This window comes from Maylandia zebra, linkage group LG18 (genome assembly GCF_041146795.1).
Source record: "Maylandia zebra isolate NMK-2024a linkage group LG18, Mzebra_GT3a, whole genome shotgun sequence".
Lineage (NCBI taxonomy): Eukaryota > Metazoa > Chordata > Actinopteri > Cichliformes > Cichlidae > Maylandia > Maylandia zebra.
In genome coordinates, this window is record NC_135184.1 from 9,796,956 (window position 1) to 9,824,545 (window position 27,590).

A 27,590-nucleotide genomic window follows, 5' to 3' on the forward strand; every position below is an offset into this window, starting at 1 on the left:
ATTTAAGTTTGATGACTTTAACTGCAAAGCAGATAATGCTATTAGAAATTGAAATAAAGTAGAAAAACTTACTTTTTGGCATACAAATTACTTTTTTTGGTGTTAAATTGTCTGTTTTTGACAAAATGTGCTGATTTTTCACATGTGATAGCAGAACTGAATTGGGCATGCACAGGATGAGTCACATCATTTGAAACTTAGCCCTGATTGGAGAAATTTGAAGTGTTACAACTGACCCACGTTACAACTATCCCCGGTCTCCCCTACTTTACTAATCCCCATCTTTAACTCCTAAATACTGATATAACGTTAGGTATACAGCAGGTTTGGACGCAGAAAAACCAGACACTACTAGAGAAAAAATCACTGCAATGCTCCACATAATAACAGGTATCAGAAAGATGCTGATTGTGATGCAGAAGGAACGAGCTGGTATCATTTTGCTGATTAGCAAATAAAAACAACTCTAAATATCAAGGTTAAAACAATTCTAAATTTGGTCACACTGAGTTTTTTTTTTTTTTTTATATAATTATGTTTTTTTTTTAAGAAATCAGGGATACATAGACTCATCAGCTGTTTAAGGACAGATTGCATTTCAAACATCATTTAACTAGAAGCGTAATCAAAAAGCATTATGTGGATATGAATTGATTTTGATGGAGTGTGCTGTCAGGTCTCATGTAAAAAAGATTTTTTTTAAAAAGATAAAAGACTCCCTAGTCGGATGGATAACTAGCTAAATAAATAAATAATGTTTGTGCTATGGGAAGAGTTGCATAAGGTAAGTACAATCAGAGTTATCATAGGTAGTCACAGCCAGACTAAAAGCTAAAAGGAGGAGCACAATTTTAACAACAATTTAATTGACTTTACAGAACTAAGTAAAAGAATTGGCACATTTATGGGAATCCACATGATTGTGAGTCAACTGCCTACAAAGTGTTGTGTTTATTTGTAATAACTAATCTGATTTTGCAGACACATTGACTTCAGTGTTGCAAGTTAACTTTAATATGAAATACAGACCTGGCTATATGAAGTCCACATGTCTTAGGTATTCTGGACTTTTTAAATCTCTTGGGTAACTCATGTGTCAACATGATTCAATCAAACAAATGCAAACCTGGCAGAATAAGAAATAAACAATGAATAATACCCAAGTTATTTGGTCCATACACGTAGAATTAAAAACACTACAGAAAAGCCGCGTATGATGGAAGATTAAGGCTTAATTCAGTGAAGAACTTTGAACTGCAGCATTATTGAGCTTCACCTTTTACTGACCACCTTCAGTGTCCAGTATTAAACTTTCCTTTGGCTGTCTGTACACAGATCTTAAAAATCTTTGTGCAAAGGCCAAGAGCTTTCTGGTTTCTGTTTGTAGTCCATTCGTAATCCAGGTTCTGTTAATCAATCACATTTGAGCAGATTGTCCATGACAAACATTTGAATTTGTGGAACTGTAGTCTTGAAACAAGGGAATGTGGTCAGGTGATGATTTAGCCTTTTGTTATGTTCTTAACACGGTGAGGTTGAGATGGTTTGGACATTTGCAGAGGGAGAGATGATGTATTGTTCAAAGGATGTTGAATATGTAGTTGTCAGGCAGGAGGAGAAGTGAAAGATATTTCCTTATTGATTTATATTATCTACTTTGTGCATCAGTTTAGTATAGCCTGACCTCTTTTTGTACTGTATGTAGTTATTAATCCTTCATCTTTGTCATGATTCTCCCATGTAGTTACTTCCTGTTTTATTTTGATAGTCATTTGTCTCTTGTGCCCTATATTTAAATTACTTCCTCGTCTTGTCATGATTAGTTACAGCTGTGTTTTGTTCCTCAGCTCCTTGATTTGCCATCCTTGTATCTCTGTGTGTATACCTGGTCTCAGGTTCTTTTTGTCCTTTGTCAAAGTGTGTGTTAATCCACCCTGTTATCCCTCTTTGTGTATTGCCAGCCTGTTTTTGGATTCTCTTTATCCTCCCTGTGTTTCCCAGTTCATGTCTTGGATTTTTTTGGATTCTAGTTGCTTTCTTTGTGGATTTTTGCAGCTCATGGACTTCCAACCTAAATAAAAAGTGATTTTTATGTTTACCTATTCTGCCTGAGAGTCCTGCCTCGGGGTGTTGTTCCTGCTGAATCTCGAAAGAAAGAGGACATGGGGAGTGTTGGTGTGACAGAGAAAGTGAACCTACTAAAATAGAGTTTGTGAAACTATTTTTAAATTGCACTTTATGGTTAGTACACTTTATGTTCATGAAAATTCCATGTTTTTTCAAATTGATAACATATTTTTAACTGGATATCCACATGGTGCACTTAGTCATAATAAAAAGACCTAACATTAATTACAAAACTAGAAAAGAGTGATTAGACTTTTTTTTTAATCTTAGATATTTTCATCTTACAAGGTGTCATCTACAGAGACTAGGTTTTAAATCACATCTGATACTAACTGAAATAATAATTTTATTTCTATCCACCAACCAATAGTTTAAACTAGTTTTCAGGTGTATGATATCCTTTCACCTGTCCATTACCATTCTTTTGACACCATCATCATGACATTCTTTATTTTCTTCAGATGATGCAGACCCAAAGTGAGGACGTATGGTTGTGCTACTAAAAGAAACAAAAGGGCAAAAATAAAACCACAGTTCAGGGAGGATTCAGGCTCACCTGGTCCAGCCCTAACTATATGCTTTAGCAAAAAGGAACGTTTTAAGCCTAATCTTAAAAGTAGAGATAGTGTCTGTCTCCCGAATCCAAACAGGAAGCTGGTTCCACAGAAGAGGGGCCTGAAAACTGAAGGCTCTGCCTCCCATTCTACTTTTAAATGGCCCCTGGTAACCGTCAGTTGCTAGTGAAAGGGTTTTTGTTGCAGTCACTAGCAGTTCACATTAAAGGCGATGACTTCCTGCAAACACTTGCAAACTGCTTGCTAAATGATAGTGAAACCATGCAGATGGCAACAAAAATCATTACTTTAATGGTGGAGACCATTCACCATTAATTGATCATTGCTGTTGTGGTAAGACATACCTTTAGTTTGAGGACAAAAGTTCTCAATTTCTGGTTTGCATCATAATTTTTCCAAGTTTCACTGTAACTTGGAGAGCAAATGGTGAGTGTTTGCAGCCGGTATCTTCTAGTTAGCAAAGCAATATCAAGGAAGTTTGTGGTGCAGCAACTTTCACCTGGTATCAGCCAGCAAGCTCAAGCAGCTACTTGCCACCTGGTCACGGAAAACACCCCAACAACCAGTTGAAGACATCCCTGGAAACCTCTGGCCTAAGCTAACTACCCTAAACTAACCTGCAGGATACAGCTATACATTTAGGCACAAGAGTTGAATCAATGCAATAATCTAACTGAGTAAGAAGGTAAATGACCTTAATTAATTCCATTACATTTCTTTGTATCTTGAGTCATGATTTATGAGCTGCCAAAGGCAGTTATATCAGCAGTGGGTCGTGCATAATGAGAGCAGGTGTTCTTTTAAACATGCAGTCAAAGAGTGACACCCAGCCAGGCGATTATGTGAATATGTGCATTTGCCTGATATTACATCATTTATTTTTGCCAACTGTAAAACAGTTTTCAGAGTCAAAAGGATTTCCTCTCTGAGTAAGGATCAAGTTTTTACAATAGAGCTGAGTTTTATTCCACTAAGCACTTCTGACAGGTGTCATGTCATATTTGTGCAGCTTGCAGAGGCATTAGATAGCATGGCTCGACTGAATCAGTCGTCAGTGCAGAGTTTCTTGCACACGTGGACAGCTCTCTTGCTGTGAATGTCAAGTGTGAGTTATTGAACAGAGTCGTAGGTAGAGGAGTCTCTCACTGATCCTGGGCAGTTCTCCACCGCTCCTTAGCCCCTGGCGCTCGGCAGGTAAAGCACAACAAGCTCCAGATCAGTCCGACTTAGGGGATTATTTACTTAGACCCCGCTCAGAGCATCTGACTTCATTTCTCAAACACCCTTCATTTCGCAGTGCCAGTAGCATGGCAGTATCCTAGCATGTCAGTCCCAATCGCTCCCGCCTCCCTTGTCTCAGGTCTGTGTTGGAGAGCAACAAACAGAGGGATTTATCTGAGCTTTTTATGCACATTTTTTATTTCTTTTTTTAATCCCCATGGTTCATGCCCAAACCCAATTTATTGTTTTATTTTTCAAGAAAGCTGTCTCAGTGGCTTTAAAGACTGCTTAAAAAGCCAAGCAGTGTCGAGCCAGACACATTTTGTTTGCCGTCTTTGAGTAAAAGACGGAATTTTTCTGCTTTAACAAAACAAGCAAATTGCATTCTCTCTGTCCTCCGGCTCTGGATGTTATTTGTCGCCTGCCAAAGCAGCTTCACACCGTGTCTTATCTCTCTTAAATTGGCCACACAATAACAGCATCTTTTCTACTCTCTTGTCCCATTATAATTGTCACAGGTAAACACATTACTGGTTGTAGACCCTGAATTCAGTCGTTCTCGGCACGTCTTCACTGCCAAACATCTGCTTTGAAACGTTAGCCACCGGGTCAGTGGATCCCACCCCCTTTATTTATTCCTGACTGCCTTTTTGCTCCAGGACATCCAGCTCTCAACTGGGACGTGGTGTATGTGTGCCTGTATTCGTCTCTGTCTGCGTGTGTGCCGCAAGAGTGGCAAATTACTAATGAATAATGCAGGGTAATAGTGATGTGTTGACAACTCTGACAGCTAAGAGCTGCCGAGCTGTGTATCAGTGATAATGTGCCATTTCCCTTCTGTGCTCCTCCACTCCTTTATTACAGCAAATTGCATTTTTTTTTTTATTTTCACCTCCCCACAACCCCACTGTCTATGTGTTTATGAGGGTTTTGTTGTACCACTAAACCTCAAAAAACAAACTACTTTCTGTTCACATTTTTTATTAACTCTTTAGTTTAATCTCTGATTGGTTTCTGGATTTATTTTGGCTCGTTTGTACCCAGACTCTGGCTTTGTAAGATACTGGTGATTTGAGTGTTTGGCTTCTCATTTAACCACCTAATGAATTCACTAGAGAGTCACTAGGTCTTTTCCCTTGTTTGGATTTTCAAAGAAGTGGATTCATACCTAAATTGAATGGGTTCTTTCTTTGTCCTCTCTTGGTCCTGATAGTTCATCATGTTGTTAAAATACAAACACAAACATTCTAACTCTAATCTGAAAAATAAAATAAAAGGTTGGTGTTTTTGAAGTAGACACTAGAGGATATGATTTTAAATGTGTTTTAGCCTCGTAAATTTAATTTTACACTCAATTGTTTTGCTATCAATCCGCCATAATGGTAATTGTAAAGCACAGATGGAAACGCAGAGCTTTGTTGGCCAACAGAGGAAGACAACTGGGAGTTTATTTCTCACTTTACAACCTGTACTGACAAGAGAGCACCAAATCATGCTTATTGTTCACATATGGTAAAGAACTATCTAGCCCACCATAAATGGATGGATATCAGCTAAACAGATGAAACAATTGTAAATTTAAACATTTGCCTGTTTTTAAAATTTCTTTTAAAAACTTTTTTTTTTTAAGTTTTAAAAGTTTTAAAAACTACAACAGCTAAATTAGTTAATATGACATTTTAGCACTATGATGGAAACCCTGCAAAATCCACTTGATGGTTTAATCTGTGTTTTATCCTTGTAAATACCAGCTCTGTTAGATAAAGATTAAAAAAATCATGAAAGATCTCATTATTAAAGTTAACACAGTATAATTTTTTACTTTATAATGACACTAGAGAAAAAGTCAGGCCATCACCAGTCAGTAGGATTCAGCCTTTTGGCGCCCTGAACATGTGAAATGTCAATGTAATCTATCTGGTAATAATTTAAGACTATAGTTGAGATACATTCTGGCATGACTAAAATAGAGTTGAGTCAACCAGGTTTCTGGTTTTGTTCGACATAAGCGTACTAGAAAACATTCACGTAATGGCTAAGATGAGCCCATCCATCCATGTTCATCTACTTAAGAGGCGGGGAAAACCCTGCAAAGGTTTCCAGTTTGTTACGGGACTAATACAGAGAAACAAACAAACATTTACGCATAGAGCAGATTTAGAATCATCAGTTAACCTAGCATGTTTGTCTTTAGCGTGTGGGAGGAAGAACCCACACAGACATTGGGAAAAACATCCAAACGTCACACAGGAAGCTCCCACTGTTTGTCTGATGTTAACCAACAAGCAAAAGAACTGCTGTATTTATTGCGTTTGTCCAGATAACATGAAAAGAAGAGTGTGACACACATACAGAGAGTGAAATGAAGTGTCCAGATAACTTACCTGGCACACGATCATGTGACAGATGATGAAATTTGTTAAAATTGGTTGTTAATAAAGTTGCTGATCAGCAGCAGCAGCAGCAGCAGAAAAACACAAGCAACCTAAGAAGAACTTACAGTAACTAAAACGTCAGCAATTTTATCATCAAGGACACAGAGCATTGCTCGCAGTAACCAGTCAGAAAAATTCAAAGCAATTATTGTACTTAATAATGAGCAGAGAGCACTGTGTGGCTGTCACGTTTAATCCTAGAAACTGTTTAATTTCCAAGACGTACATGTTGTGTCCCTACACATCCACCTGCTCCCTCCACCTCTCACAGTTGTGACTGAAATAGCGAAACCCACAGTATGTAAATGTTAAATGTTTTGATGTTAAAATTTTGACCCCCTTGCATTTAATGATGCATGTGTTTGCATAATATTTTGCAGTGATTCTGGACTATGTTGAAGGAGGTCACTGCAAACCAAATTCCCCTGTGTGTTTGTGCGCCTTTGCTTTTTCTGAATACAAAGTTTAGATGATGCATTTGTTATCTGAACCAAAGCTATTGGGCATAATTGGATTCTATAAAAATGAAAGTTTAAACTATTCTTCACTGGTGAGTTTTAATGATTTTTACCGTAACCGTATTATGTATTATCTTGAGGCAGGATTTGATTCATATCAAAGAATTAATCTCATGATTAAAGCAAATGAAAACAATTGTATCAAAGGCTAAGTGTGTGTGTCTGTACTAGAAGTAAGGTTGAGCCAGAACCTGCTACAAAAACATGTTATCCTCACAAATTAGTCACTGGCCCTATATTCTAATAAAGGGTTGTGGTTTAAGTAACTGTTCCGTAATGTAAATCGTGTGCAGCTCACTCTTAGTTCTTTTTATTTATTTATTTTTTAAATTCCTTCCCAGTCAGTTGAACACCCTCGCAATCCCTAATACATCTATCATCACTAACATCTATATCCATGATTGCATGTGAATTTTAAAAAAGTGGCAAGTTCGCAAAACATTTAGTATATGTTACAAGACAGATGTAATGAGAAAGGGGGGGTAATATATTCCTTGGAAATGGAAAAAGAATAGGCGTGAGAAGGTGTGTTAAATAGAAATGTTAGAGTTTTTCCACAAACTGATTAAATTCTTTCACTGGTCTTTCATGGGGATGGTATAAGCTAGTTAAAAAAAACAGTCCACAGGTTTATTGGGCAGCTCAGGTTTATTTTACGAGGAGGCTTTTGGATAACAGCAACAATACAATCGTGTGTTCAGCTGTGTGAGCTCCGTGAGTGAAAGTACTGCCGCTGTATTTCACCTTGATTTTACATCATGTGCACAAACCTCAGATTCAAACCGAAATTTAGACTTTGTGAACCATTTTAACCCTTTTTAAAACCCCCAACAGAAACTATAATTTTCATTTTATAATAAGTGTTCATACACAATAGAAAGATTTCTTCCCTTTTCTGCTGTCTATATGGAGGCATGCCTATTAAAGGATCTAATGTTGTTTAAGTCAAAATGGAACTTAATGTTTTGTAGTTAAAAAACCTTGACATGCCTCAAAAAAGTGGTGTACAACAGATGGTCAATGCCTAAGCACTGTATAACATTGTCAGCTATGAGAACATGCTTCATAATGTGAATGATTATTTACCTGCCGCATTAATGGGAGAGGACGTGCAAACGTTACCGCTGCTGCTGGGTTGAGATTCATGAGTCCGGAGCGGAATTAAAAACACGAGGTCATCACGTGTTTTGTGAGCAAATACTTTTGCATATTCGTAGTGTTTCCTCCCTTAAATGAAATATCTACTTTGCAAGTATTGCAAGTTGCCCTGTTGTCATCCGTTCTCGTAAAGTATAACCAAACTTTTGAGCGTTTGAGCCGCTTAGGCGCCATGTTTCCTGCCAGGTAAATGACGCTCCGCAACGTGGTGACGTCATTCGGGGCGACTGGAATCGATAAGGGAATCATTTGCAAAAATGGCAAACAATTCCAAGGAATTGAAACAGTGGGAACCGGTTCTCAACAAGAACCGGGTTTCGATACCCATCCCTAGCCACACCTTAATGTTTGAATTCCTCTGGATTAACATCAGCACAAAAACTGTTTGCCAGGAGCTTCGTGGCTGAGGCTTTTGTCCTTATGGTGTTTTCTATGCAGATGTTTGTCTTTATACAGGGAGTGCAGAATTATTAGGCAAATAAGTATTTTGTCCACATCATCCTCTCCATGCATGTTGTCTTACCACAAGCTTTATAGGCTCGAAAGCCTACTACCGATTAAGCATATTAGGTGATGTGCATCTCTGTAATGAGAAGGGGTGTGGTCTAATGACATCAACACCCTATATCAGGTGTGCATAATTATTAGGCAACGTCCTTTCCTTTGGCAAAATGGGTCAAAAGAAGGACTTGACAGGCTCAGAAAAGTCAAAAATAGTGAGATATCTTGCAGAGGGATGCAGCAGTCTCAAAATTGCAAAGCTTCTGAAGCGTGATCATCGAACAATCAAGCGTTTCATTCAAAATAGTCAACAGGGTCGCAAGAAGCGTGTGGAAAAACCAAGGCGCAAAATAACTGCCCATGAACTGAGAAAAGTCAAGCGTGCAGCTGCCAAGATGCCACTTGCCACCAGTTTGGCCATATTTCAGAGCTGCAACATCACTGGAGTGCCCAAAAGCACAAGGTGTGCAATACTCAGAGACATGGCCAAGGTAAGAAAGGCTGAAAGACGACCACCACTGAACAAGACACACAAGCTGAAACGTCAAGACTGGGCCAAGAAATATCTCAAGACTGATTTTTCTAAGGTTTTATGGACTGATGAAATGAGAGTGAGTCTTGATGGGCCAGATGGATGGGCCCGTGGCTGGATTGGTAAAGGGCAGAGAGCTCCAGTCCGACTCAGACGCCAGCAAGGTGGAGGTGGAGTACTGGTTTGGGTTGGTATCATCAAAGATGAGCTTGTGGGGCCTTTTCGGGTTGAGGATGGAGTCAAGCTCAACTCCCAGTCCTACTGCCAGTTTCTGGAAGACACCTTCTTCAAGCAGTGGTACAGGAAGAAGTCTGCATCCTTCAAGAAAAACATGATTTTCATGCAGGACAATGCTCCATCACACGCGTCCAAGTACTCCACAGCGTGGCTGGCAAGAAAGGGTATAAAAGAAGAAAAACTAATGACATGGCCTCCTTGTTCACCTGATCTGAACCCCGTTGAGAACCTGTGGTCCATCATCAAATGTGAGATTTACAAGGAGGGAAAACAGTACACCTCTCTGAACAGTGTCTGGGAGGCTGTGGTTGCTGCTGCACACAATGTTGATGGTGAACAGATCAAAACACTGACAGAATCCATGTATGGCAGGCTTTTGAGTGTCCTTGCAAAGAAAGGTGGCTATATTGGTCGCTGATTTGTTTTTGTTTTGTTTTTGAATGTCAGAAATGTATATTTGTGAATGTGGAGATGTTATATTGGTTTCACTGGTAAAAATAAGTAATTGAAATGGGTATATATTTGTTTTTTCTTAAGTTGCCTAATAATTATGCAGAGTAATAGTCACCTGCACACACAGATATCCCCCTAAAATAGCTAAAACTAAAAACAAACTAAACACTACTTCCAAAAACATTCAGCTTTGATATTAATGAGTTTTTTGGGTTCATTGAGAACATGGTTGTTGTTCAATAATAACATTATTCCTCAAAAATACAACTTGCCTAATAATTCTGCACTCCCTGTATATGCCCTTATTAGAAAAAAATATTAAATGTCTAATAAAAATCCAACATTTTCCCGTAAAATAATAACTACCTAAGAAATCTACACAAGTTCTAAGCTACACACATATACATGGACTGTATTATTATTGGCAAATTCAGCACATAACGAAAATACAATGCCTGCAAGCACGCTGTCTTTACTTTAATGCTCACAGACACTATTATTTTCTGGGAGAGCCAGTGATGATCTAATAATAAGCGTTCACAAAATAAGCAAAGACCATACAGCATCAGCTATGCACCGACTATTATGAAAATATCTCCAAGCAAAAATATCTAAAAACATTCACTTATGTAACCCATATCAACTACTCCCTGTCACATGACCCACGTCAGCTGATTTGAGGTCCCTCTTCTGATTGGCTCCTTCCATGTCGCGGCAACTCTGAAAACCGGCTGTGGAGGGATACTTCCGGGTTCGACTCCTGCTGTGGCTGTGAGCTTATGGCATTTAGAACGGTGTTGGAAAACAAAGCATTTTCTCCCCTCAATTCATCTTTAGACTTTAAACTCAGCGGTAAGTGTCCTTAATATCTTTCAACCTTTGGTTGTCAGTAACCAGCCGATCGTTTTCGCGATTAAAAAATGACTGTGCGGCAGCGCTCCCACCGCAAGCAGAACTCCGGTTCAAAAACCGCTGTTTTTGAACACTTTTATTTACTTAAGCATGTTAATGGGCTTACTTTGAAACAAAGTGCGATTGAAAGATTATTGTTATGTGTTGCCTTGAATTCGGCTATGCTGTCTGTTAGACAGTTGTTTTTCTTTATTGTTGTTTTTGTATTGTTTGTAGCGAACGCTACTGGAATGTATAGATTAAGCTACGTAGCCAAGATGATTAATGGTTTAACTGTTTTACATTGATTGATGATGATTTATGATTTGCATTGTTACCTAGACTTGCAGAAGAGCATATTTTTTTACCGGTAAACTGAATTGAACTTGATGTGCTAATGGACATTTTTCTGACCTACAGGTCAGGTTTTTTTTTCCCTCTTTGAATTGATCTTCTTCATATTGAAGTGGCGAGCCGGTAGGACCATTCTTTCTTTTCCCCCACTTAGCCGTCTTTGGATTACGGACATATTTCCCCCTTGTATGAAGCTGGACCCTAAGGAGGAATACCTTAAAAGTGAACTTTAAAAAGAAAAGGACCAAAAAAAGGACTCTTAGCAAAAGGACTCTTGCACAGAAAAATCACAGCACTGATTTATTATTTAATTGTGGACATTTACGTTGTGTGTTGTGTTAATTATTTTGTTCCATTTCCCCTTTCCCCTATTTATTCAATATATTTTTGGTACAAGACATTGCAGTTTTTGGTCTCATCATTCACACCATCTGGGCTCCATAAAGAACTATTTCTTCTGCGCGTCAGTCAGTAAATTCATCCATTGACATAAACTAGTCCTTAAATAACTTAGCGTTACACTTACACATTATTTACAGACAAATAAATTGCACTGGATCACCAACTTTCCGTTAATAACAGGCTGATGTGCATTTTTGGCTACTGTGCAGTAGTAGAGCAATGAAAAACTGGTCTTACCTCACCCTGATACTCCAAAAGTGTTTTTTTTTTTTTTTTTTCACATGGAATTGGCTTTGATTGTTGGAGTTTTCTATCAGAACTGAAGGATTTTACCTTGCAATATAAAGCACCTTAAGGTGACTATTGTTGTGAGTTGGCGCTATATAAAAAAAAACCCAATTGAGCTGAATTGAAGCTGTTCATCATGCAATGCATTTTCAACTGCTGCCTTGACAGATGTTAGCTCCGAGCTCTCAAGCCAGCAAAGAAATTGTATTTGGGCTATGAGCCTACATTCTGCTGTGGTCAGGGGTTGATTCTGATGATCTGCTCGGTGTTGCTGTTTTTGATTGCTTCGTCAGAGGTGCCATAACAGAGAGAGCTATTATGCTGTTAAGCTGTAGCCCATGGAGCAGATACAGATAAACATTAAAACATTAATTCAGCATTCATACATTTAATTTTGATTATTTTATATGCATATAGACTAACAGTCAAAGATTTGTACATACCTTCTCATTAAAAGTTTTTCTTGATTTTCATGAGTATTTTACATTTTAGAGTCTCACTGAAGGCATCACAATTATGAATGAACACTTATGGAATTATGTGATAAACAAAAGAGTGTGAAATAACTCAAAACATGTTTATATTTTAGATTCTTAAAAAAATTCCACTCTTTGCTTTGATTACTGCTTTGCACACTCTTGGCATTCTCTCGATGAGCTTCATGAGGTCGTCACCTGAAATGGTTTTCCAACTGTCTTGAAGGAGTTCCCAGAGATGCTGAGCACTTGTTGGTCCTTTTGTCGTCACTCTGTGGTCCATCTCATTCCAAACCATCTCGACTGGGTTTAGGTCAGGAGACTGTGGAGGCCAGGCCATCTAGCGCAGCACCATCACTCTCCTTCTTGGTCAAATAGCCCTTACACAGCCTGAAGGTTTGTTCGGGGTCATTGTCCTGTTGAAAAATAAATGATGATCCAACTAAACGCAAAATGATTGGGATTGTGTGTCGCTGCAGGATGCTGTGTGGTAGCCATGCTGGATCAGTGAGCCTTCAATTTTGAATAAATCCCCAACAAAGCACCTCCACACCATCACACCTTCTCCATGCTTCACGGTGGGAACCATGCATGTAGAGACCATCCATTCACTTTTTCTACGTCAAACAAAGACACCACAGGTGGAACCAAAGAAGTCAAATTTGGACTCATTACACCAAAGCACAGATTTCCACTGGTCTAATGTCCTAGTGTTTCTTGGCCCAAATATATCTCTTCTGCTCGTTGCTTTTCCTTAGTTGTGGCTTCTTATTGATTTATTTATTTAGCGGACGATCTATTATTTTGTATTGCAACTGAATGATGAGAAAATGACCGAAGTGGTGGCCAAAATATTAATTTCCTCGGGAGCTCACTATATCGTCATCATCAGAAAATAGAGAAGCGTGAATGCTTTTGGATACAACCTTTATCTCACATGGAAAAATCAGACTGTAAATCATCTGCAGAAAACAAGCAACACATAAGAAACCCTTTTTAAAAGATTATCTCAGTATTTACTTCAGAACACAGCTGGTTTTGGTTGTGAAGTTTAATTGGCACAGTTCCTGCTTGTCAAGATTTTCTGACTCATTTTGTGTACTGGCTTCTTGCATGTAGCAACAGTAGTTTTACTATAGTTCACACTGTGTGCTTTAAAGTCTAGTGAATGGAATAGAGTGCTGTCCATGGTCCTAACCCTGAAACAGTATCTTCAAAGTATTGTTTGCAGGTTTTGCATTTGTATTTTAATTTGGAGACAAAAAAGGGTTTAATTAACATCCTTCAAACAATATGGTTTAATGAATTAATTCAATTAATTCAAGAAGGATGTAATATTTGTTTGTTTTCTAAGTCTGTCTTTACACATACTGATCTACTAACATTAATAACTCTGCAGCTTTGGCCTCTTTAAACAGAAATAGAAAGAAGTCATTTGTCTAGAACTAAATAATCTGAACTTAATCTTGAGCCCACACTATGAAAGCTCATAGCAGTCGCAGTAGTAGTCTTTACTGACCTTTTGGGAATTCATTTGTGTTTGTGACAACTGATGGATAAATATAACCACAATAAAGAAGAAATCACAGGTGCAGACGTTATATCCCACATATAAAAATAACACTGATATATAATAACAGCAGAAATATAACCAAGAATCAAAGCACACCAATGTTAAAGGAACTCAACTGTCATATAAGTTTTGTGCTTTTTTTTTGTGGTTTACAGAAGGTAAAGAAGTGTGTTCAAGACCACTACATCTCCCTTTCTGTTGTCATGCTCTACATTTATTGTTTTTGGAATTATTTTTTCTTGATCACAATATCCACTTCTGAAAGCTAACAATAAGTCTTTTTAGTCATCTTTAAATTAAAAATTCCAGCTTTTAATTTTTTTTAAATGTTATTAAGCTTGTCTTTGTCCTATGTGTTATTGAACTGAATGTCCTTGAAGGTTTTGTGCTGTTGGTAAAACAAAACAAGCCATCTGAACACACCTCCTCGGGACGTGCGTAACTATAACAAACACCTTCCACTGTTTTCTGACAGTTTTTAAGAAAAAAATAAGCTGAAGTGAACAATAATGAAAATAATTTGTAGTTTCAGACCTAATTTATTCATTTGTTTATTTTAATGATGGTGTCGTATAATTGGATGCTCTAAATGAATTTTCATTGCACCTCTCCGTACTGATGCTGCATTACACGGTGGTCATGTCCCATTTCATTTATCATTATCGGTGTCATGCAGTGCACTGAATTTAATTTATTCACAGTCTAAGGCTCCTGGTGGTGTTTTGCATTGCAGAGAAGAGTGGCCCTCGGGGTATGTGGGGGGCCCCCTGCCTGGAAGAGGCTAGGGAAGCACATTTTATGACCCGCTTCAGGTGTTACTAATCAGGTTTAAAAAAAAATCTTGAGCCTGTGTGCTCTGTGTTTGAAAATGATCAAAGCTCACTTTTTTTCAACTTTGATGGGTCAGAGCTCACAAACTACGGGTCTGATGATGATGGTGATGAAAGGATAATGCATGTTGTTATTGACCGGCCTGCTTCACTCACAGGGGATGACTGCTGTGAATGAAGCTAATCAACAACATCAAGCATTTCTCAGCCCTCAAATTTTTTTATATACAGCCACTGTGAATGTTACAACCCCCTAAATTATCACTGTACATAATATTTATTTGGTCTCTAAAATTAGAAACATTTCTCATGTGAAACTTGACATATGGTTATGCATCTGCCAGCTTTCTTGCTGTTCTGTAGATATATATACATTTGAGCTGAGGCTCAGATCCAGAGCAGCCTACGCTAAGAACATCTGTTAGGATAATTATAATTCTCAGATCAGCTGAATTACAATCACACAAGAGAGAAGTGTACAAGGGGCTGAAAAATGGCATACTTAAAACTTTGTGCTTGTTTTTATTTTTTTATATTTCAATGCAAATGATTAGGATTTTTATGCAAATGAATATTACAGTGCATTATCTTTGTGTGTTGCAGGATCCAGTCCGGCTCCTACCTCAGCACGGGCTGGTTCACGCTCATCCTCGCCATGGACATGTGCAAAGAGATCCATATCTACGGCATGATAAATGACACCTATTGCAAGTAAGACATGAACTGTCACACTCTCGCTACCCGCTCCCACATCTTCCTTCCTCTATACTTGCATGAAAAATGCACGCGTTCCTACAAAACTTTGAAAACTCCATTCACATTCACCCCAGCGCCGGCCAATCACAACCTCCCATAACCACGGTCTGCCCTGTTACATTTCCAATGCCTCAGTTTGGATTTAATGGCTGAGTTTCTATGCTGAAATCCATATTGGGTTCTCTGTGCCATGAATACCATTATGTTTCCCTGCCTAGAATACCCAGCAGGCAGCAGTCTCTCTTTGGCTGCGGGTGGCTGGGCTCCAGCACCCCAATTCCTCCTCTGCTTCGAGTTTTATTTGTATATCGGGCCCGTCGTCTTCTCTCTGACTCCGGGGTGAGTGATTACTGTCTGACTGCGAGGCCATGGGAGGGATGACAAACAAGATGCTCTTGCTCTGGGCATGGCTGCTCAGTCTCAAGTCATCTCAGCCTTGATGATCTCGCCTCCTCTCGCAGCTCTACCTGAGCTCTCTCTATCCCCCAAATCAAACACTTTTACCTAATGCACACTGAAAATCCTGCTTTTTATCCTCTCTGTGCAGCCCGTGCACAGCAGGAGCTGAAATTAAGACACATGGCAGAGCGAAGCGATAATTCAACCAGCACGGAGGATTTTATGATTCAGTGAGGCAGTTAAGGGCCAGTTTTCTCTCCCTGCCTCTCTCATTTATTTCCCTCCATCCTGCATAGGACAGGAATATATTGTGTTTCACCAAGTTTCTGAATTGACAGTTTAGAGTCACGCAAAGTGCTTCTGTCAGCTGGATGCTCCAGAACAACAAGGAGAAGGAAACTTTTGTGTGGCAATATTCATGGTTTTAGGTTAGGATTGACCCCAGTGGTTCTGTGGCAGTGGTGCTTCAACAGGTGCTGCAGAGAGGGTGAAATTGAATTTATTTGTCAACACTGGTTCACACTGTGTGACACAGAGGAGAGGCAGTGATTGGGCTTTGTATTACTGTAAGCTGGCAGACAGCCACGGTCACTTTCCCGCTGTGGAGTCACTGGCTGCCGTGATGGCTGTTTCCCTTCTCTCTGTATTCATTCTCTCAGTGCAATTGTTACACAAGTCATCCTCTCATAAAGCTGTCACTCGCCATTAGAAACCAGTGGCAGAGTGCACAATGAACCTTGTCCATTGCTCCAAGCTTCCTTCTGTTTTTATTGATCCCTTCTTTTGAATGCAAACTCTAAACCGAGCGACGCATCGTGAAATCCATTACTGTACATTACTGAGCTTGCTGCATGTTTTCAGATTTACTTTGTCTCAGAATAGAAGTGAATCTGTTGTGATGTAAATCAGAGTTTAGTTAAAAGACTATTTATTGAATAAATGCGGGCGCCGACAGCAGCCCCTTTTTTCAAATAAGGTAGACCTGCCGAGTAGAAGCCTTTGCTCGCGGCAGAATCAGCTCGAATTACTGAACACCGTCTCAAAGGAGCTTCGTTTTAATGGTTTAATAATTGAATTTGTTTTCTTACTTTGGATTTTTATTTATTTTAAGCCAAAACCAAGAACGCTAAATGTATTCTTAACTGTGAGAAAGAGAAGATTGAAAATTTTAACAATATATATTCATCAATGTGTTTATATATTTAACAATATGTGAATACTCAAACATCAGTCATGGTTTTAATTTGATATGCAGTAGAAAAATAAATACCTATATGTTTGTTTTTTTTAAACCTGAGTGACTAGTGCAAACACATTTTCTCGGGGTGCTGTGGTTACACACACACATGCATGTTATGTTGTGAATCTAAATTGGTCCTAGCTGTGAATGCCTGTCTCTCTGAGTTAGCCCAGCGATGAACTAGCGACCTGCCCAGGATGTACCTTGTATCTGTGAGAGCTGGGATGGGTTTGTGAGCTGTGACCTTAGTTGGATAAGCAGTTAAAAAGCTGGCTGGATAACTGGATGGATAGACATTTGACAAATAGTCTACTACTATAACAGTCTCTACTTTGCAGGGCAGCTTTTTCACAATTTTTGAGACTTTAGGCAGGGATTTGCTCCCATTTATACACGACAGCATTAACAGGATGTAGAGTGATGAACTCTGGCCTGGAGATCCTATTCCAATTCATCCAACTGAGAAAACCTTTTCTTTACTGACCTCGATTTGTGCCTGTGGGATTTGCCATGTTGAAACAGGAGCAGGCTGCCATCCGTGTCTGCCATAGCAAATTAAAAATGTTCCCTGACAAACATGTGTACACCTGGATAAATAAAATAGCTTAGCATATGTACAAACCCAATTCCCAAACAGCTGGGACACTGTATAAAATGAAAAACAGAATGTAATGATTTACAAACCCATGAACCCATATTTTACTCACAATATAGGGAACATATGAAGTTTTCAAATTCTGGGAGAGGAATGTTGTCCCATTCTTGGCTGCTCAAGAGTCATGGGTTGCATTTGTCATGTTTTTTGTTTCATGATGCTCCAAATGTTTTCAATTGGTGAGATATCTGGACTGCAAACAGTATGTACCTGTATATACCTTTCAGCATTAATGGTGTCTTTTCAGATGTATAAGCCGCCAAATCTACAGACTGTGATGTTCTCATAACATCAGACTTTTGAACTGAACACTGATAACAAGCCAAATACTCCTTTTCCTCTTGGAGTCACAAAACATAAAAGTGGAAAACTGCTCTGGGGTCAGATGAATTGAAATTTCGATTCATTTTGGAAAACATGAACATCTCGTGCTCTAGACTAAAATTTATGTATGAGATATGGGACAGAATCACGCCTGTTTTTAATGCTCGGCTGTGAGGGTCCAAAGATCATGAGCATCCAATCGATTTCTTCAGATTTTACATTGAGGAACATTACTCTCGGGTTAGGGTTAAATCAACATTCAAAGGTGTACAGAGGTGAACAATCTGTTACCAAAGTGTAAAAAAGTAAACAAAAAGATTTGTACTTAATGGATAATTCAAAGGCAGGCAGACTGACGTAACACGAAGCTGAACATGTCCCATCAATACATCAGTTAAATTGAAAAGCAAGATTAGGACCCCAAGCATTTTCATATTAATAACAAGATGTCAGTATTTCAATTCCAAATAATTGATACACACATGGTGCCTTTATCACAGTTTCATAAATGTTCATAAAGGCTACAGTGCAGTTAGTTTACTCGATTTTTAATACTATACTACCACAGTATACACTTTTGTTAGACGTTTGTATGCTATGTCGGTGCATTTCTCCAACATCAGAATTGACACAGCAGAACTAGAGATCATGTTTTTTTTAACACACTCATTCTTCTTCCTTGTCAAAACCTACCGCCCACAGTACTCACAGTGCAACTGAACCACTGACAGGTCAGCTGGAAATTCGAATGTAATATGTGTGGTGGCTAATGAAGCCTCAAGCTGATCTCAGACACAGATGAGGAGTGGGCTGAATTTTTTTAATAGCTTTTTTCCCACATATGCAGTGCCATCCCCAAGTGAAGAGGGTGTACTGAGAAAATGGAACGAGTGCTTTGAGGAGCTCATGAATGAAGAAAATGAGAGCAAGAAGAGGAAAATTGGTCAATCAGAAAGTGCTGAGAATTAGGAAGGAGGAAGTGAGGGCAGATGTGAAGAGTGGAAAGCAGCTGATATGGGTGTGACATACCTGTGGAGGGTATGGAGATGTCTAGGAGAGAGGGCAGTGGACTTTTTAACCAGACTGTTGGAGAATGCCCGAAGAACAGAGAAGTCTATTGGTACTGATTTTCAACAGCAAGTGTCATGTGCAGAGCTGTAGTAACTACAGAGGTATAAAGCTGATAACCCATATCATGATGATATAGGAAAGAGTTGTTGAAGCTAGACTGAGAAAACAGCTGACGATCAGTGAGGATGAGTGTCAGGGGTAATTTGGGACTGAAAGAAAAGACTGTAGTAAGAACTGCTATGGTTTGGAGACAGTGGCACTAACAAAAAGACAGAAGGCGAAGCTGGAGGTGGCAAAGTTAAAGATGTTGAGGTTTTCACTGAGTGTGACCAGGATAGCCAAAATTAGAAATGAGTTTATTAGACAGACGGCTCAGGTTGAGCCGTTTGGAGACAAAGTCAGGGAGATATAGCAGAGATGGTCTGTACATGTGCAGAGGAGGTATAGTGCCACTCCCAAACAATTGTAGATGAAAGTTTGTCTAAATAATGTGTAAATAATCTTCTTCTTCTTCTTCTTTTTAGGACAGAGGATTACAAAAAAGTTCCCTACCATTATTACGAGGCGGGCAGCCGAGACGAGTGTGCTGAGTATCTCCTGCATGAGAGTGCCCCATATGGAGGACACCGTTTCATCACGGAGAAGTCCGTTTTTGCCAAGTGGGCAAAGTCTCATGCCATCAAGTTCTTCAACCCACCGTGGCAGCTGTCGTGACCCTGGCTGAAGCAGCATGGAAGCATCATTATCATCATCATCATCATAACTATCATCCACAGAGACAAAATGAATCTCTGCAGTTACACTAACCAACACACAGCCATTTTTGCCCAAATCCCAGCCCATATCTATTAATAAAGGTTGTTTTTAAAGTCCTGGTTGGGTACACATGGAGCCTCATACAAAAAAAAGAAAAAAAATTACATAAAAGTTTGACCAATGTGAACAGCAATGACACATCTCCTGCTTTTTTGAATTTAAAGCCCTCTCCTGAATTTTAGAGCTGAGGCCTGCTGCTGTGCACTGACTAATCGATCCGCTCGCTGCTCTGTGAGTCTAGCGAAGGATGGTTTGAACTTTAAAAAAAGGAGAAGAAACAAGCGTCCGTCAACTCGCAGTGACCTCAGTGGCTCAGATTTCCGTATTCTCTACACATCACAGAGGCCGAATTTACATTTTCTCTCAAAGCTGTAGCAGAAGAAGCGCTTAGCTGCCACCGTGGAGGCGAGTGGCATCAGCTTGGACGTCTGACAAGCTCGTCCACTTTGTTTCCTCTGCGTGTCTGTCTTCTGTCAGGCTGTAATTAATCTATAACGAGTATCATTCAGGCCTTCATCTCTGACTGAGCGAGTGGTGAAGGCAGATGCTCTGTCACATTCAATTTTACTCCGTTCTGTTCAAAGACGCTTCAAAACAAGGTCACGAGAAAAAGACAGCACTAGCAGATTGCAGTCAAACTTGAAGGTAAACCAGAGGTGGAGATGTAAATCAGCTTTTTTGCTTCTGTGTGGTCATACATGCAACTTAAAGGTGTCCTCTTTATGTTATTTTTTTTTCTTTTTATAATGCTGTGAAATTGACGATTAAGACACATGTTGCGGTGTTGGCCTGATGTCCTGATAGTTTGCTAATGTATTCCCGCGGAGATAAATTGTTAATTCTCTTGAACAGTGTGCCAATCGACAGTGTGAGTATCACAGCGCACAGAATGATGTGCAATTAGAAGCTTCGTCTTTACGGAAGGAGTTAAGTCATTTGTGACCCTGCGGAGAGAGAGATTTATATGTGCAGTGAAACCATTTGAAGTTAATTGTATTCTGTTATCATTGTGCCTGCAACATACTCTGAAGTTCATCGTATAGACACAAAGGAAGATGCTCTCTCTCGTACTCTCATCCAGCTTTGTGCCTCTTTGTGTAAAGCTTTGCTGCGTGAACGCATCTTCCCATTTGTCTCTGGTTGGAGCGTGCGTGTCTCTTGGCTCGGGCCATTACATTTGAATACATCTGTTCCAGGACGGTGAAGAATAATCAGTGAAGTGGTGAGGTGTGTATGCTGGCTGGTAGCTGTGGATGTGACCAAGACTGCCTCTCCCGAGGCTGTGATTAGTGTCCTGGTCAGAGCGGTGGCCCAGAGGGGAGGACTGGACCGACTCAAAGACTTTAAATACAGACTGCTCGATGCAAACACTCCCTGGTGATTGCAGCTGAGATCCAGAGTCTCAGAATTGCTGCAAATCAATGCCTAACAACACACGGAGGCTATGCTGTTTGTCTGTGAGCACTGATGTGGTGATTTGCAGGTCAAGTTTACAGGTTAAAACTTGACTGAAAATAAGCATGAAATCCATTAGATTTTTTTGAGGTCCATTTGTAGCTTTTTCTAATACTTTCACTTAAAAGAAAAATGGGGGTTTGGGGGTGAAAAGTCACATTTTGACATATCAGCAGAGTTTCGGCAACTCTGCACTCACTGCATTTCATTTGAAACCAGGTACCACCTACACATTGAAATTCAGTGCTTCAGATTCTCTGTAAGTTATTTGTAACCTAGTAATCTTGTGTGAGAACCCTTCTAGACCTGTAAAAACATAGAACATGGGTGTCTGAATGTACTTGCTGATGGCACAGGAACGATTAAGAAGGTGCTTAATGTTGCTAAAACCTCATGGCAGCTATAACTTGAATACATGTATTCGGATAGTAAGTAGGAAAAACAATTGTAACGATGCAATGACCATATAAAAAACTCATTTTTGATCTTAACTTGTTGGCCTTATAGCCCCCCCCCCCTCCCCCCCCCCCAACATCTAAGCTGCTTTTAAGGCCCATAAGATGTAGCTGGAGACCTTGAAAAACAAAGGTATTGGATGTACCTCAAGATTAAAGGCACTTTGTGGAGTTTTTTTTAAATCAATAAAGAACATTTAGATTTACATTCAGAAGTCATTGTGCGTATCCTTGAGGTTTAACAGCTACAATGAATGGATTCCCTACTCAAAAAACACTCTCATAGCCACATTTTGTGACAAACAAAATGTGGAGCCACTCGTAGAAAAAAAGAAACAAACAAACATTCAATATCAGCAATATTAGAGGTCACAAACTCCACAAAGTACTTTTAAAGGTTTTTCTTTTTTCAGAGTTTTCTACTTTGAAGAGGTACACTAAAGGACTTTCAGGCTCCACCTCTAACAGTTTACTTTGTAACAGTTTTCTAAACTCTCTCTGTCAGTGTTGTTTGCCTGAAGCCGTTTTTCACACATGCACTTTGGACAATTTTGTGAGAATCAGGTTGGGATATTTTCCACAGTTGTCTTTCCTCATATGTATCGCACAGCAGGAAATAGTCAGTTTTAGATGCGTTCGCCATCCTGGAAATACTCTGTGTTGTTTAGGTGAGGGAGCTGCCTAAATAAGACTTCCTGGAGGCATTACACATGATGCACTCGCTGCATGTAATATTAGATGCTCTGCTCTCACATCGGCACACGTCATACAGCCTTTGTACAAGTGAGCTGGCGGGTTAAAGACCAGCTAATGGCTGATTTAATTGCATTAGACATTTGCAGTCTCACCTCCACCTTTGTTGGGTTAGTCCTAGAAAGGTTCTGTGCAGCAGTCCATGCGTGAAAACTGCTTTTTGTTACAATTTTTTGTGTTCAAGTTTATTTATTTGAATCCCTAAATCAGTCAAAAACTAACAAAGTAGTTTAAGTTTTGAACGAAAGTTACAGTAATGAGGTCTAACCATTATTTCCATGGTCTAGACAGAACTTTCTTGCAGGCTTATAAGAAATCCTATTGAGATTACACTTCGACTGCTTGATCTGTATGACAGCTGAGCAAAGCCTTCCCCTGATGAAGACAGTCTTCTGTGATTGAAAGCTGTGGAAAAAGCTGGCATGTGGATTTTATTGTCAATTTTAGGGCAGTTTTAGCGCATCAGTAAAATCAAGCTTTCTGCGTTCTTGTGTATCTGATGCACTTCTGAAAACAACAGTATGTTTCAGTCCAAGAGAGCACAGCGAAAGCTCTGCATCTCTACTTAAAACTGTTGTCACCTTGTCACTCGTTATAAGTCAGCCCAGCTGATGAGAGCATCGGCAAAATGTAAAACCACGCTGCTTTAAATTCCTCCCGGTGTAGCTCAGCGGATAGGAGACGGCCGTAACACAGGCAGGGTCAGCGGTCAGATTTCCTCGGGGATGGCGCGTGTCCAAGAGGTGTTTGGAATCCCAGCACGACGGGTAGCAGTGGATCAAAGTGTCCTCCACATGTACGTGAAGTATTAGAGCATGAAAATGAAATCTGGGCCGGCAGAGTTGGAAATCATGCTTCTTCTCCTTCCCGTGGGGAAAAAACAGCCATAGACACTGAAGCGTGGATAGGTACAGTAGGCCATGCATGTTAAACATTTAACATACATGTTTTATACATCTCGCTCAGCACGCAATTGTGCAGTCATCTGGCAGCTCTCCAACAGGCAGTTGCATTTCTGCTGTAGTTTTCAACCTACATTGTAAAGTGCTTCACATCAATACAAGAAACAGACTTGCTGTGAGACACGTTTGACGTGTTTTTAGGGTTTTTTGATGAATTATTTGAAGGCTTTTTGTTTGTTTACTCACAAGTGGAAGAAGAGTGCTGTTTTTTTCTGTTTATCTCCAATCCTCCTTTTGTGGCATGTTTTTAATTTAAGCATTGATGCCTTTTTTGTTTGTTTGTTTGTTTGTTTGTTTTTTGTTGATGCACTCGTTTGTGTGCAGTCGTTTTTTTTTCTGCTGCTGCAGGCCACATAGTTGGTTATTTCCTGAGCAACAGACACTGCATTGTTCTCAGCTGGAGCACACTGGATGAAAACCCAAGGATGCATTATACAGTATATTATGAAGAATACATCCTCTTATGGGCTCTCATGAATCATCTGTGGCTCGCAGGAAGTGGACTGAATAAAAGACTGGGCTGAGATGCAGGCAGATAATAAGGTAGCTTTATTTCCAGAAGTTCTTTTTTTCAAATGCAAGAGCTTTTTTTTTGTTTTTTAAAGAAAATATGAGCATTCATATCTGCCAGCTAAATATACAGCCAGCAACAGGTTACAGTAGGTTACCTTAGAATAAAAAATGAAAATGGGTCATAAAAGGTAACAAAATCCACCGAATAGCATCTCTGAATTTCCCCTATTAAAATGTTTTATATCTTATTTGTTTACAAAAACGCTCTTTTACATAATCATTACTAGTTGGCCAGCTATGAAGTGGTTTTCTCTTGTTTGCAGCTTTAAGTCGGGGGCCTGAAGCTTCATATTTACTGTACAGATATGAGAATGGAATTGATTTGCTCAACTATTTTTTTGTGTCCTAAAATTTTGAACTATTTTACCCCTTTTGTTCTTATCCAGACCTTAAAGTATCCCTTAAATCAGCGGTCCCCAACCTTTTTTGCGCCACGGACCGGTTTATGCCTGACAATATTTTCACAGACAGGCTTTTAAGGTGTCGCGGAAAAGTACAACAAAATAAAACTAGTACCGGTACCGAAAAAAAAGAAGATTTATTCATAACACACGTGAAAAGACCCAGGAAAACCGAGTTAACGATAAAAACGATAACAAAATAACGCTGAAAACCGATAAAAACCCTGAAAACTATACATTTCACACCTGAGCCTCAACTCTCGCGGCCCGGTACCAAACGACTCACGGACCGGTACCGGTCCGAGGCCCGGGTTTGGGGATCGCTGCCTTAAATGACCTCAAGTCATGTTCTGAGCAGTGCTGTTTAATTTGAAAAAGTATAAACTGTCGTTAAATCCGAAGAAAAGTCTGCACTCGAATGAAAACACAGATCAGCTACAACATTTAGACTGGCTGCTAAATATTGTGCCGTCCCCCTTTCTGTAGCAAAAACAGCTCTGATCATATGTGTAGGTCATCCTGTAGACTGGGTGTGTTGTAGGGCATCTAACACATGCTGCAGAAGTTTGGGGGCTGGATCACCACCTTGGGATCTGTTTCTGGGCAGTTTTTGTCTGGAGTAGATACCCCTACTCTTGCTTTCCTAGCTCAGAATTTATTAGCACTAATCCTACATGATCAGGTCAGTTTTACAGGGAAGAGCAATGCAGACACACTAGCACATGCCTATAAATGACAATGTATCACTAACCATAGCATACGACAGGATGTAAGTTTTCTAAGCGGAACACCACGTTGTTGACAAGATGATAAGTGTAATTAATTTCACCTGTCAGTGTTTTTAATGTTGTGGCTGATCAGTGTAAATAAAAATTAGGGGCAAATGTTGAAGTTAAAAGCAAACCGAAGTCCTGATTAAAACATTTGAGTCTCGACATTTGCAGAACAAAGACGTGAATTTCATTATTCGTCACAGTTTTAAAATACAGTCATTATTTTTTCTGGGTGTCCCGCTGTGATAGTCAAAGTAATTACAGTTTGGAATTTAGTTACAATTTGACAAAACTTTTGATTGTTTCTTTATGTAGCACATTATTTATTCCCTGCTAATTATCGTATTGCCATTTCAAACTCTTGAAGTGCTTTTTTGCATTGAAAAGTTTATTATGACATTCATAATTATGTCATCTCCTTTCCTCTGTGCATGTCTTACAGTTTTTTTGTGTCCTGACACATGTTTGTTTTTCGTGTCCAGGTTAAGTGTCCTTGTGAAGTGTGTAACTTTGCGTGTTTAAGTTGCATAGAATGTAAAATGACACTATGATGAAAAAAAAGTGGTTTTGCTAACACAGCTAACACACCTTTTTTTTAATCAGTGGTGAAATAACATCCAAATGCTGCATGGATTTTTGCAGGTTATTGAATTGTACATTTCGTTAAAAATAATAATAATTGTGATTATATGTGTTACTTCTGTCATTTGCTGTCTGCATATTAGCTAAAATTAGATATATTGTGAATGTTCTTATTTTTACCGATGTGAAGTGTGTCCTCTGTCTTTTATTCACTGTGGGGATTAAAGAAAACCGTAAAACTCCTTTTATATGATTAATTTCTTTTCATAACAAAGCCGAGTAAGGAGGATAAGAATATAAGACGACTGGTGAAATGTGTTCATGTTATATGAATGGAGCGCCGGCTGAGCTGTCATCTTAAATCTGGTGTCTCATGAGAATTTTAAAACGTCAGTAGAGGAGCAGAGATGTGCTGAGTCCAGACACTTCCTGGGAGTTTTTGGTTTTTATGTAACCTCTGCATAAATGATCATAAGTTTGAAATAATAATGCCTACACTTGTGCTTTTTATGCCACAGTAATGAATAAAGAATCAAGACAGAAAATTAAAAGGCCACTGCAGCAGTATGTTAATGCAGTTTTGTTACTTTAGAAACAAGAACAGCTGAACTTGAAGCACACAAAATGAAATATCCTGACTGAAAACAGAGGAGTTTTTCTTTCTCCTCTCTGTAACCTAAATACTACATTGCCAAATTCAGCACCACCTGCTCAACTCCTCATTAATGCAAATATCTAGGCAGCCAATTACATGGCAGCAACTCAATGCATTACTGGGTTTACTGACAGGAAGTCACCAGTAACTGAAATAACAACTCATTACAACCAAGAAAAGCAAAAGAGAATCTCTCAACAAACATCATGCCGAAGAGCTACAGCAGCAGAAGACCACATTGGGTGTGACTCCTCTCTGCAAAGATCAGGAAATGAAGCTACATTGTAATCGGCTCACCAAAATCAGACAATGGAAGATTAGAAAAAATGTTTGATGGGTCTGGTCTGATGAGTCCCAATTTCTGCTGCAACATTTGGATGGTAGAGCCCGATTTTGGTGTAAACAACATGAAAGCATCAATTCATCCTATTTTAATCAACAGTTCAGGCCTGTGGTTGTTGTTTAATGATGTGGGGGATCGTTGTGTCAGAAAAAGCTTAGATCATGGCCTTCACAGTCTCCAGATCTAATGTCTGGTACTTGCTCTATGGACACTAAGCTAATGTATAGCTTTGTTTGGTAACAATATCCAGTGTAAATATAGCATATTGATTAACATGTGGATAGGCTACCCTGAAACTCACTGTAATAAGCTGTAATTGCATCGAGTTTGCTCAATAATGCACTAGTTTGTATTCTGCCAGTGCAAACATCCAGTTTTTCTCATTCTTATAGTTTAAGATTTATAAAACCTAAATTCACCATGATGAGGTTAGTTTTAGCAATAGAGATAGACAAGCGCATGCTTACAGATGGCAAAACAATCACTACCAACGACATCCGGGCAGTACTATAAATCAACATCCACATCAAGATCACGATGCAGGGTTTTTAAGCAGAACATTACATTGTTGACAAGATGATCTATATTATTAATTTCAGCTGTTTTAATGTTGTAACTGATCATTGTAATAACAAATAGGGTTCTTTTGAACATGAATGCATTCCCAGTACTCAAATGGCCTCCAGAGCCTGCAGATCACAATCAAATAGAGCACCTTTGAAATGTAGTGGAACAGGAGATTCACATCATGGATGTGCAGCAGACCAATCTGAAGCAATTATGTGATGCTGACATGTCTCCTTTTT

At 39.2% G+C, this 27,590-nt stretch overlaps 1 protein-coding gene across 1 annotated transcript in view; it reads left to right on the plus strand.

Annotated features, from left to right (window-relative positions):
• The window catches only part of st6galnac3 (ST6 (alpha-N-acetyl-neuraminyl-2,3-beta-galactosyl-1,3)-N-acetylgalactosaminide alpha-2,6-sialyltransferase 3), a 106,521-nt gene extending 80,492 nt beyond the window's left edge, over positions 1–26,029 (plus strand). Inside the window, exons 4-5 of the mRNA XM_004555222.6 lie at positions 15,175–15,282; positions 19,541–26,029. Coding sequence (XP_004555279.1) covers positions 15,175–15,282; positions 19,541–19,730 — 298 coding nt within the window. The 3' untranslated portion in view covers positions 19,731–26,029. The remainder of the gene's footprint in view (positions 1–15,174; positions 15,283–19,540) is intronic.
• Positions 26,030–27,590: the final 1,561 nt, after the last annotated feature.